The following is a 12,923-nucleotide window of genomic DNA, read 5'->3' on the forward strand; positions in this document are numbered from 1 at the left end:
CGGGGATGCCCGGGATGCGGTGGGAGCCGCAGGACCAGCATCTCCGCGGGTACCACGTTTTAACCACGTGTGTGGCAAAACGTCCCAGCTTTGTGCAGACCCCACCGCCATCCCTTCTCCTCCCCCTGGTCTTTTCGAGGGAAACTGAATCCACACGGTGAGATGTAGGAGAGCGAGGATCTCCGTGAATCCCATCTGAATAAATGTCTATATTAATGAATTATTAACTCAGCCGCTCATGACCTTAAAACTGGAATGAGGAGACGCCTAGGGCAAGAAGGAAAGCTGTTGAATCCTTTATCGGACTCCTGTCAGAGGTAACCGACCATTTGTCTTCCCCAGATCAGGAGAATTAATTAATATGAAAGGCAAACTTTTTAATTGTGTGTCAAACGAAATCAGATAGGGTGTCCCCGATCCAATCCCTTCCTAAAGGTGGTTTAGCTCCCTTTTCTACCCCCAGCCTAAAATAAAACCCTGGAGTTTCCAAAGAGGCGGGCATCCTTCCTAAGGGTTATTTACAAAACAACAGCAACAACAACAAAAAATCGCAGGCAAAATGATGAATTTGGGTAGTTAATTTATCGATCCTGGCTCCTCTTCCCGCTTGTTTTATTTTAGAGGTCATTAATCAATGAAGAAAAACACCACCGTGTTCCCCCTTTGCATTTAATACACTTACCCTCCTTATTTATTTCTTTTGAACAAATTCCTAGCAAATATTCTCCAATCGATTCGTAGGCGATGGATTTTTATAAAGGTTTGATCGCTTTCTAAACGGTCAATATGATTTGTTTCAGTGCTCGTCCTCTAAATAATGGAAAAGCCTGAGAGAAGGGGAAGGAAGAGGCAGTAGGTAAAAAATCCTTTCTTTATTTCTGCATCTTTACACACAAAAGTCACATCCAGGAGGTGAAAAAGGAGAAAGAAAGAAAAAAAAAATTTTAAAAAAAAAAAAAGTGAAGGGGAAAAAAAACAAGCAAGCGACCAAGAAATAGGAACAACTTAGACCCCAGACAAACCGGGGGAGAGAGAGACGACAGGGACTCGCACAAGCCGCTTTGCCTGGGCAAGAGAGAGCAGAGGTCAGGGCTGGCTAAAGCCATCCTGGGGAGGGGCAGGTTCAGGGGCTGGGAGCCCTGCTCGCAGATCTGCTCTTTCCAAGGGGTTGAAGGGGCCGGGAGAGGTGTTATTTTGGAGAGGCTGAAGCCAGAGGCTTTCCGTGTCCTGGTGAGACACGTCGCTCCCTTCCCGACTCGGCGCCGGAGCTGCCCCGCTGCTCATCGAGCTTCCCTGCCGTCTCTCTCCTTTCCCAGCGTGAACCAAATGAATCCAAGAGCAGCGAAGGTGCTTGTCCTTAAAGAAAAAAAAACAACACCCAAACGAGGAGGCTCCTGCCCGAGTGTCAGGGAGCCCGGGACCTGCTGGCCCTCAGGACGGGAGACAGCGGTGAGCCTGGGACTCCTTTCCTCCTCTTCCCTCCGGTTCCGAAGCGTTAAAGGGTCTATAAATTATATTCTGCCACCTCGATCGCTCTAAGCGCTACTTCTGTTTCAGTACAAACTCCCGCAGTAACAGGTTAAAGTCCTCCTAGTATGAACCCTCGTGGAATATTCCTGTTAACAACCGAAGGCAAGTACGGGTATTGACAATGGACTTAAGACCTTTAGCTGGGAGTTCATCACGCTTTTCTAGCGTGAAACGAATTTTAGAGATCGCTCCCACTAAAAGCAATTCAGTATTTTTAAAAGATGTCCCATAAAGAAAACAACAATAACGCAGAGGTGTACATTTAAAAAAAAAATTAAAATGGAAAGGGATGTAATTAAATTGTGACCAGAAGGAGCTGGCCAAGGACAAGACACTGCATTAATGCAGTGAAAACAGAGAAAACCAGGCGTGCCCACTTGCAGATGCTCGTATCCAACAAGGCGAGTGTGTGAACAGGCTCCCACCCCGCACCTCTGTCCCTCGGCTGAACGGCAGTGTCACAACTTCACAAAGTGGATTAATAGAGCGAGAGGGCTGAAAATTCATTATATGTTACAGGACGGAATTGATCAAAGACATAAAGAAGGTTTTTATAGCCAGCTATATAACCCGTAAAAATCGGGGACTTTTCTTACTCGTGTTTGCCTTTAACTTAGGTATTATCAATCTATAGAGCAGATGACAGATGACCTTGTCAAAATGACGCCAGCCAAAACATTTTTGCCCCAGCCCTGTTCAAATTTGTGTTACAATGTCCTGCCTTAGACACAGACAAAGTCTAAACAGCAGCAGCTTTCCCAGGCTTTGCGAGGATAAAGGGTGGGAAAGAAATAAGCTAGAAGCAGGGTGGGGGGAATGGCAAAAACTGTTTAAACGACCACACGTTAGGTTTGTAAGCAAGTGCACGTTTAGTGGCAGCGTGACACCTGACAAAGGGGGCTTTTCTGACACTAAGGAGATGGTTTGGTGACATAAAAACTTCATGTAAGTATTTTGGCTTGAAGGGATGGGGTATTAAGTACATGCGGTATACGTAAGGGATTGTAGCTGTCTAGTTTTTCATGTGGTGTAGGAGAGAAGCTGAATAAAGCTATATACTCACTGGTACGTGAGCTCAACAACTGAGTAGCGGATCGGGGAAAAAAAAAAAAAGCCAATTTTTAAGCAAAGAGAAGAGAAAAAGTCTCTAGAGATGAGAAGTTTCTCGCCACCGGTTGCATCTCCGCCCGCATATTTCTTGCTGGTTGCTGTAACCGAGTGTAGAGAGCAGGAGAGAGACCTGCTGGTGTTCGAGGGGACAAGGACTGGGGAGGGAGAGTTTCTAGGACGGTGAGTTGCCATGTCTGTGTTTGGATCTCCTGGATCAGGTCTCAGGTAGGCGAGGGGACCGGGAGGAGGGTCATGCCAGGAGAAACGTGAAGTAAAGTAAGTGGAAGAGTAGCGAGACAGTGAAAGGGACCAGGAAGGGCTCTAAAACCCACCTGAGCCCTCGAAAGGCAAAAGGTAAAGGAGGCAAGGCCACGGCTCTCGGGAGCCTGGCTTGGGGGCTGCAGCTCGGTTCTGCGCCTGGGCATCCTGCTCGCGACATCGATTCCCGTCCACCAGGATCAAAGCCCAGCTCTTCCCGGGGCGCTGTGCTCCCGGAGCCGGGGAGGGAAGGGGGGGAGGCAGTGAGGGAGAGGGGGAGGGAAGGAGGGAAGGAGGGTCGGAGGAGGGAAGGAAAGAAACGGACACCTTTAAAAGTTGAGCGAGGAACAAAGTGGAGGGAAGTTGCCAAAAAAAAGGGCTCCGCGTTAGGACTCGCTGGCGACTTCCCGCTCCCTTCCCTCCCCTCCCTCTCGCACACACCACACACACCACTTTGTATTTTGCGCTGTCGTAGAACCCACGTGTCCACGGCGGAGTCTGCCAGAGCCGAGAGAAGCGCCCGGGCGCGACTGAGATGCGCAGCCACGGCAGAGGGAGCCCGGCGGCTCGCAGCTAGCCGGCACCTGGAGCAGGATTCCTCCCCCCACCTCCCGCTTTCCCCGTGGACAAAGAGCAGGAAAAACTCTCTCGTGTAGACCCTCCTCCGGCTCGAAGGCTCCCTGGGCTGCCTGCAGCTCTGCACCCCGCTCAGGTAAGGCAGAACCGCGGCGGGGCATCCTCACCCGGGGGTGCTGCTGCTCTAAACGCTGGTGGGGAAAGCAGGAGCGGCTGGAGGGAAAAGAACCAGCGTGTGCGTGCATGGGACTGAAGTTTCTTCCTCCTCCTACATTGTTGTCAACTTGGAGAGCCTTTTGCGTGCTCGGAGGGAATGGAAGGGGAAGGCATTGACGGGGATGGGGTGAGCTTCTCGCCTCTCCGCGGGCGTGAGGGGCTGCCCTCCGCCGCCCCCGTCCTGCCCGAGCTCCGGGAGAGCCCTGTCCTTCCTCTCGTGTCCGCCCCGGAGCTCTTCCGGACGAGGATTTCTCCCTCCGAGCCTGGCACGGGCAGGGGGAGGCAAACGGGGGAGGGAAGGCGCTGGGAAACCACGCGTGTCCGAGCGTGGAAACCAGGCTTTCCCAAGCGTAGGAACCAGGCTTTCCCGAGCGTATAAACCAGGCTTTTCCGAGCGTGGCAGGCGCCCGTGGGCTTGGGGCGGGGGTCTCACGTCTTCTGTCCCGTTCCGCTCCGCAGGCAGCGCGGTACCAGGGCACCTCAGCGCGATGCTGAAGCCCGGCGACGCCGGCGGATCCGCGTTCCTGAAGGTGGATCCCGCCTATCTGCAGCACTGGCAGCAGCTTTTCCCGCAGAGCAGCCAGCTGAAGAGCAGTGGAGCCCTCGCCCAGCTCCAGCCGCCCGAGAGAACCGAGCCCCCGGCCGATAGCCTCCGCCAGCGCCCCGCATCCCTCTCCTCCGCCTCCTCCTCCTCTTCCTCGTCCACTCCGTCTTCCTCCGCCACCTCCTCGTGCGTGGCAGCGGCTGCCGCTTCCCTGGCCGGCTTGACCTCCCTGCCTGTGACCCAGCTGCCGGTTTTCGGGCCGCTGCCGAGCTCCGAACCCCCGGCCGGGGGAGCGCCCGCCGCCCTGCAGGGCAAAGACTTGTGCGGAGCCGCTGGTGGCAAATGCGGGGCCGCTCGGTTCCGCTGCACGGCCGAGGAGCTGGACTACTACCTGTACGGGCAGCAGCGAATGGAGATCATCCCCTTGAACCAGCACACCAGTGACCCCAACAACCGTACGTATCCTGCCCCTTTCTCGCAGTCCCCGCACTCCCCATCCTCCGCCTCTCCTCTCACCGGGCCAGCCGAGGGATTCTCCAAACTGGGCGATACCGACAATGCCGGCAAATAACTCTCTAAGACTCGGTTTTAGAGTTTTAGAAAGCAAGCACCCCTTTATCGTGGGGGACGGCAGTCGGTTCCTGCACAGTTCCGCCCGTGAGGAGCATCCTTCGCCCTGCCCTTCCCTCCCTCGAGCTGCTTTTGCTTTGCGCCCAGCGCCTTCGGGAGGCGAGCGGTCACCCCTCGGTAAGAGCTTTTCTTGTTTGAGACCCAGATCCTTCCCTGGAAGGCACACTTTCCCGGGAAGGTTGCTGTGGAGGTAGATTTCTCTTCGGAAGGCTGCTTAGGAAAAATGGATTCAAGAGATGGTTCAGAGGAACTTGGTATAAAACTAGTCCTTTTCTTGCCTCTTGCTTGCCTCGCTCGGTTCCTGCCTGGAAAGCCTGGGGCTTCGCCGAATGCCCAGAAATCAATTACTCCTCCGAGCTGAGCAGGGGAAAAGTTGCACTTTTTTTTTGTCAGATGGACGGGGGTAAAGTTTTCCTTCCTCTTATCTTGGAGTACGGAAAAGCATGACATGGTCATTTAATAAGAAAACTCGGTTTTCTAGGCGAAAAAGGTCGTCTGCCCAAGTATCGGAACTCATATAACACTTGTTGGTTAGAAAACGATTAATATTGCTGTTGCTAATTATAGAAGATTTTTCTTTAGGGAGGAGTGAGTGGGTGGGGTTTTTTGGGTGTTTTTTTTTTTTGGGGGGGGGAGAGGCCGCCCTTATTATTGAATATCTATATTGACTATAAGTTTGTGATTTAGAAATTGGTTCTACTTGTATTTATTTCCCGTATCTGTCAATACTGCACAACCCAAGAAACTCACGGAGTGAAAATAACTAGATGAACTCTATCAATTAATCTGATTTGTTACTAGCATTCAAAACACACGTATCTGTCCGTGTTGAAATACCGAAACATAGCTTCAGCCCGTTCACTTTTTGTCCATTGCTTAAAAAAACACTGTCTTATCCTAAGGTTTCTTAAAATTCTTTATTTTTATTGTCCTCCCCCTGCCTCAACACAACTATTTAAGGAAGGCTTAACCCAAACCCAGCAATCCGTAAGATCATCCTCAAGCAAAATGTGGATTCGTTTAATTTCATTTCAGATGCTAAGTTTGTTCTGAAAGTTTCCAAGAAACTCTGTTGTGTATTAATTAAGCTACGTGGATGCTTGCATAGTCTTAAAGATTGTATGTACGCCTTAAAGAGCGAGAGGAGGGTTGACTCTGAGTTTGGTGGGGATTCCTTCCCCCTCTTCTTAACATCGCAAATCTTTCTGTATTGGATACCAACTTTGTTTTGAGCGATTTCCTCGTTCTTAGTTTCACCCTGTATCGAAACGTGTCAGTGCATTTTCTGTTCCGGGGTGCAGAAAACGTGATCTCATAAATTACATGCGCCCAAATGAATCTGAAATGCACTTTTAATCGCCAACCGAACCCTTCAGACAATACATGTTTTACTTCTTGGAGCAGCTCTGTAAGTTTGCAAGATAAAGGTTTTAAAAGAGAAAGGAAGATAAAAAAGCGATTGGGGTGAGACGGGACATTTTTTAAGGACTGAGTGGAATAAAAGCACGGAGCAGAGTTGCAGGCGAGGTCTGCAGAGTTTCTTCCCAATCGCGATATATAAAAAGGGTGGAGAGCAGTCAGATCGATGGTAGGAAGGACTCCTTCAAATCTACTCTGGTTTGGATGGGGCAGGGTGCTGCCAGCACTATCTCTTCCTTTTTTTTCCTGCAGGGAGATCTAAGAAGCCTTGTAGCTGAACTTGTTTGCGAGGCGTCTTTCTCTCTATTAGTTGTCGCTGAGCAAAACTTTGACTCCGAGTGTTTCAACCTCCTGGGACCAGGTGTGTTCTCTTTGGAGGACTCGTTCTTAAAGGAAAAAAACAAACAAAAAAAACCAAACTAAAAACCAGGCCAACAAAAAAAAAACCACCCAAACAAACAACAACAAAAAAAGGGAATTGTAGGTGAGGAAGGATCAGGGGAACCGCGATCCGAGCCATGCCAGGCTCTCCGCTCCCTCGCCGAGCAAAGGCTTCCCTGAGCTCCTCGGGGATGTTGCACGGAGCCCGTGGGCAGCCGGGGCTTTCAGCTTCTCCCCCGTGGGTCGACTTTAGTTGGGAGTTAGGACTTGCTTGCTGCACTTGTAGCCCTGCGAGGCTTTGGAAGGGCGCCTTGCGTGCGGGGCTCTGCCCAGCCTGGCACAGACACCCACCCGCGCGACCACCGTCCCCTCCTCGGGCTCCTGTCTCCCTGGTTTTCATTTCAGATGTGCCTCCTAGGCGAACCAAGCGAGTGTCGCGTTTCCACCCTATTTCCCAAACCTCCCGTTTCCCCGAGCATCCTCTTCTTTTCCGGGGCACACGGCCTTCCTCCCTCATCATCCCCCCCGCATCCCCAGCAGCAACTACCCCGCCGGGCTCCTCATCCTCTCGGGAGAGGCGCCTGCAAACTTGGCTGGTGTCTTCGGCTTCTCTGAGGGCAGCAGGGAGGCAGGAGGATCCCACGGGAACGGGGAGAAGCTGGAAGGGTGTCGGCTCTCCCGGCTGGAAAGGCTCTCCACTGCCCGGCGCCGGGCGGCCGCCCTGGGAAGAGGGATGGGAGGAGGTTTCCCCGCAGACACACGCCTGGACAGTGAAATATCAATGAATGGAGCACGATCTTGGGCGAGGAAGGGGGTCGAGGGCCTCCAAGGAGCTGTGGGTTAAGTGTCTGTGTGTAATTGTTTTAAGTCGAAAGAGGGTTAGTTAGGGAAAACAAACCAAACAAACAAACAAAAAATAACCCACTGAAATATATATAAAAAAAATTACCCTAACCCGACAACCAAGAAACAAACCCCAGGAAAGTAAAGGGAATTATGCTAAAACCCTGATAGTGTGGCAGGCGGCTGGGGACCGTTTTCTCCCCCGCTCCGAATCTGGGAGGAGGACGGAGGGTCTTTCTGGGCGCCGGCGCGGCGAGTCGGAGATCTCCTCGGGCGAGTTTGGGGGGTGTGGGGCCAGCTGGCTCCGCTGTCAGCTTGCCCCTCGCTGCTGGGGAGAGGCTTTCGCGACGAGAGGTCTGCGGCTCCTCTACCCTCACCAGGAAGAGCCAGCCTGCCACTGTAGTAATAAATACGCTGCGTAAAACCGAAGTGTCACGCAAGCAAGCCGCTTGCACGCCTCCTCCTATTCAATTTACGGGGAGACGGCGTGTGCATAACAGGCTGTGAAGTGGATCGGTGTGGGGAATATTTGGATTTTTCTCTCTAGGCTGCTGGTAACCTGTATGATTTAGCTATTTTACATCATTAGATACCCAGCACCCTTAAACAGAGCAGATAGCTATATATTAGATTGAGGTTAGAGAAGGTGGTGACTGTTTATTTAGGGTGATAAAATGGTCCATCAGCAGTAATCTCCATCGATATGTGCCACCAGGAGATGAAGGATGAGGGGACAAGCCACAATTAATTGCCCTATAGTTTTGTAGGAGAGAGTGGAGCCGGTGCGGACTGAACTTCGATCTCCTATTCAAGAGCCTATTCATCATCTCTACATTGTATATGGGGGTCTCTTAGGGGCAGGGGGTGGCAAGGTTTATCTACACACAATATTCTCCTACTCTTCTTATACCTGACACGGAAATTTAATTCATTCATACCTTCAATCGAAAATTAAACCCACCTCCCCCAACCCGCCCCCCGCCCTCCTCGCGAATGTAACCCGAAAGACACTCCGCAAGCGGGACAGTCCCCCAGGGTTTCGCATATCGTCATCCTCGCAGGAGTTGGGGCAGGATGTGCCTGATTCGAGGCATTTGGTCCCCGCGGCAGCTTTTACGCTGGTGCGGGAGCATCGCCCGGGGGCTCCCGCTCTCCTCCCCGGCTTCACGGGGTTTGGTCCCGGCCGGGAGGCAGCCGAGAGGCGAGGGGATGGGGTAAACCAAGGGGAAAGATCCTGAGAAAGGTCGTGCATAGGCAGGTGGAGTGTCCGGGACCCTGCGCAGGCAGTGGTTCCCCGCGCTCCAGAGTCCACATCCCCGCATCCCCGCACCCCGCATCCCCACATCCCCCCATCCTTTCATTCCCACATGCCTGCATCCCCACATCCTCACATCCCCACATCCCACATCCTTGCATTCCTGCATCCCCGCATCCCCACATCCCCACATCCCCACCTCCCCACATCTCCACATTCCCACATCTCCACATCCCTGCATCCCCGCATCCTCATCTCCCCACATCCTGCATCCCCACATTCCCATATCTCCGCACCTCCGCATCCCACACCCCAGCTTTGCAGTCCCTTCCCCAGACTCAGCCCCACTCTCCTCCATGTGAGTTTAGGATAGATATGCAAATAAATAAAAGAAATCCGAGGAGAGAAGTACATCTGCATTTTGTCCCCTCTAGTGAGGCAGTTCACCAGAAAATTAGATTTATTTAGCAAAAAAAAAAAAAAAAAAATATCAGCTTGTCAATGAGGAAACCTGTATACAAGGAACTTGTAATATCTAAGATCCCTCTAGAAATGAAAGGGCACTGTCTCACCCAGCCCACCCTTTCTCTTAGCTGAGTGCCCGGGACCAGGCAGGGATGCAGGGGCAGCTGCAGTGATTTATACTCACAAGTGAGTAATACCCTGTGAAATGATGGCCAATTGCACTGGATACCTGCATGCTTGCAGTGAGTTATGAAGCTGAGGGTCAGAGGCCACCCTTCTTTAATACCAGCAAACTGCAGGTATCCAGTATAACTGCACCTTTGAAGCATATTATTGCTGAGACAAAAATGTATTTCTTTCATTTATTGTTACAGCTGGTTTGCTGGTTCAAACACAATGTCGGACCCTACCTTCCACTGACAAAAGCTTTCTTTGCTAGGATTTCCTTTAAAATATACAATAGTAGTGTTATTTAGGTTGGAGGGTGTTTAGAACAATATCTTTGGGGCAATGAGGTGTCCTTTCCCTTTGCCTAGGTTTGGTACTTTTAAGTGTACTCTTATGCAGGTATAGCACTGGCATTACATTGTGTTCATTTTTAGGGAGGCAAATAAATGATAACATATTGCGCTCCTCCCCCAAAAAACATACTAAAGAGCTCCACCAGGAAATAATATGGTTTTTTTCTTGCTTCTTCCTTCCCTTAATTCTCCCATCTATAGAGCATGAAGGTATCAAACGAGAAACTGATCTCTCCAAAGAGTCTGGCTGCATCTGGGCCTGCAATAGAGCATTGCCACTGACCTTACCCTCTAAGTCTCCTGTTTTTATCAGGAGACACTCTGCTCTGGCTGCAGTCCTCCTTGCTTTTTTTCCCCAGTTCTTAACAAATCCCTTAACTTTCTCACATTTTTTGCTTCTTCTTGTTTCAATTTGGGGCTTGACTGGTGCTACTAAACCCAGCGGAAGTATTAATTTTAGCGGTCCTTCAAGGAGGTATGTACTCACACAGCTCTCTCTCTCTGAGGCCAAAATAGGATGAAGGGCACAGTACATCTCTTCTTGTTGCCCTGTGTGGCAGTCTTCTGGAAAGCTCACAATTATGCCATCACATTCCCTTTACATGAACATCCCACATCTACATATGTCTTAATGGTTCCCATCCAGTTTGGGGATTCTAGTGATGTCAGTGGACCACAGCCCTCTCTTGACTCAAAAAACCCTCTTTTACCATGTATTTTCAAGCAAGCTGGTGTATGGCCTCACATCCTACTTTGTAGTATCCATGAAGACAACGCTGTTCATCCTTCCTGTGAGTCAGGATAGTGTGAAAGTCTTAAAGTTCTCCTTTATTTCTCCTATCTGATATTAAGTGCTTCCTTCTCTTGCCCTCTGAGGCAGAGGAATCCACTACTTAGAGTGACTGTCTTTAAATGGGGGGTGTAATGTTATTGAAAGCGTGCTTGGGTCAAAGCCTTCCATGTATCGTTACACAAAAGTTAAGTCACAGAAGAGGAAAAGATGCACAGTAACTTTTCACTCAAAGAATGGTAAAATAAGCCTACTAGGGCTTCCACTCAAATCATTTATAAGGATTTTTTAAAATTTTATTTGTACATTTACATAAAAACTGAAGAGAGATGTATAAAGCATGCAACTAGGAAGAATTTCAGTACTGCTTAGTATTAAAGATTGACTTGCCTCTCATCAACAAACCATAAAGCAGAACAGTTTCAGAACATATCCCATTTTCCAAATTTTCAGTTTTGGCAGGACAAAGGGAAAGGAACACAGCAGGAGACCAGATACTGCCGCTGCCAAACATTAAGACATTAGCAATGTTTTTGTATAATATAAAATAAATATCACTGTGTGTGACTTTCAGAAAGGGTAAGTGACAGTGGCACAGGGATCGTTTGTAGTCCTCATCAATTTCTTACTTTCTTTTCCTTGAAAAGGCAAAAGTAAAATATTTTATCCACACTCATGCATGCATATTATCAAGACGAATTGAAGAAATCCTTGTTGTAGGCAGGTACTAAAAGTTGTGTAAATGAAAAGTCATGCATATCTGGTGGCAGGAGGCAGGAAATCGACACTGAAATTGCCTGAGTGGAGTCTTGAAGATGCCTTAGCATGTTTAATGTAAGTTGCTACAGAGACATCGTGTCTCCAAGAAAGCCATTAATAATCAGTTAGTTGGGAGGAGAGTTATGCATCTAGATCGCCAAACATTGCAAACAGGTCGGATTCAAGGGCCTGCGCTGGGTGCTAATTGACATTATGGTTAGACATCCTCTCTGTAAGCCCTCAGTTTTCCTGTCAAATGTTTTCTTTCTAACTCGCATGGTAAGATGTCGGATTTGTTTAAAGTATATTTACATGCCAACCTGTTTGGGGTTGATTTTTTTTCTTTTTTTTTTTCCTATTTGAGATCTTTTCCTGTATGATCTCTGGTGCCAAACTTCAATCCAGCCGCTGAGCTCTTTGAGTATGCCAGAAACACAGGGTTTCTTGATGACTGGTTTTAAGAGGAAAGAAAAGATATTGTGGTGATACCTCACTTTCCAAACTAGCTGTGGAAACAACTACAAAAAACCCTCCAGCTTGTACTTGGTGTCTTTTATTCATCATGACTGGGAATGACTGTAGGAATATTTGCTGCATAATAATCTTCTCTCAGGACTAGCCAGAAACCTTTTCCCTAGAGTCCTACAAATCTCATCCTCCAGCCACCTCTAATTGACGTGGCTGAGTGAGCAAAACCCCTCTGCAGTTGCGGCTTAACCCAAAAAAAGAGTTGTTTTGTGACAGGGATTCTATTGTTATGGAAAGGCTTTAACCCCCAGCCGAAGGGCTTTTTTTTTTGCCAGTATGAGCACAGTCTCCATAGTCTGCTTTGTCCTATAGTTGCACTGGTGTGCTGCAGTGCTGGCAAGAGCTCTTCTTCCCTACTGTCTCTTTTCCTCTATGCCGTATGACATGTCAGGGATATCATGGGGCAAGTTTCATACGCAGGCCTTCTTCTGCAGGGGCTCCCATCAGAGTAATGTGCAACTCGGGGCTTCCTTGCTTGCTTTCAGCTTGAGATCTGTAATTGATGTTATGGGCAAAGAACTTGAACAGACAAGCACCAGGTAGGGACCCAATGCATTTCCTGCAAGACTCACAGGGAAGCATAATGATTTCGGGGAATTATTCCATGTGTAACTGTCAAATATTTTGATATTTCTGAATGCATCATTTTAGTGTGATACAATTTAAAAGAGAATGACAGGAAATAGTGCTTAGAAAGTGTGTCTAAAATCAGAGAATGAAAACAGAGGCCATTTTTTTAAAATGCAACTTTTATTACCCCGTAACAGCTCTTACTGAATAGAGAGGAAGGTTTCCCTTTGAATGGTCTGTAGGAAAGAGTCGTACATAATGCATAGTATATCCACCTTAAGAAGAATAGCTGAGTCAGTCCCCCTAAGAACAGAATCTGTGGTTACAGGCAATATAGCAAATCTAAATCTGTGCCTTAGACCAAGAAATTCCAACTTCTATAGTAAATGCTGTACTTTATTTTTATAAGAATGGGTGTAGGTTATATAAAATTATTAGCGGAAAGGTCAAGGATTTGCTACATGAATATTATGGCATAGTTATGGTTTTCCCTTTGTATCGCTGGAATAAATTTATATGAAAACCTTT

The 12,923-nt window shown here is 48.8% G+C and overlaps 1 protein-coding gene across 1 annotated transcript in view; it reads left to right on the forward strand.

Annotated features, from left to right (window-relative positions):
* The first annotated feature begins 3,355 nt into the window (after nucleotides 1–3,355).
* PRDM6 (PR/SET domain 6) overlaps nucleotides 3,356–12,923 on the forward strand; it is a 79,916-nt gene continuing 70,348 nt past the window's right edge. Inside the window, exons 1-2 of the mRNA XM_009562906.2 lie at nucleotides 3,356–3,610; nucleotides 4,150–4,689. Of these exons, the coding sequence (XP_009561201.2) occupies nucleotides 4,179–4,689 (511 nt within the window). The 5' untranslated portion in view covers nucleotides 3,356–3,610; nucleotides 4,150–4,178. The remainder of the gene's footprint in view (nucleotides 3,611–4,149; nucleotides 4,690–12,923) is intronic.

Source organism: Cuculus canorus, chromosome Z (assembly GCF_017976375.1).
Source record: "Cuculus canorus isolate bCucCan1 chromosome Z, bCucCan1.pri, whole genome shotgun sequence".
In the NCBI taxonomy this organism is placed as follows: Eukaryota; Metazoa; Chordata; class Aves; order Cuculiformes; family Cuculidae; genus Cuculus; species Cuculus canorus.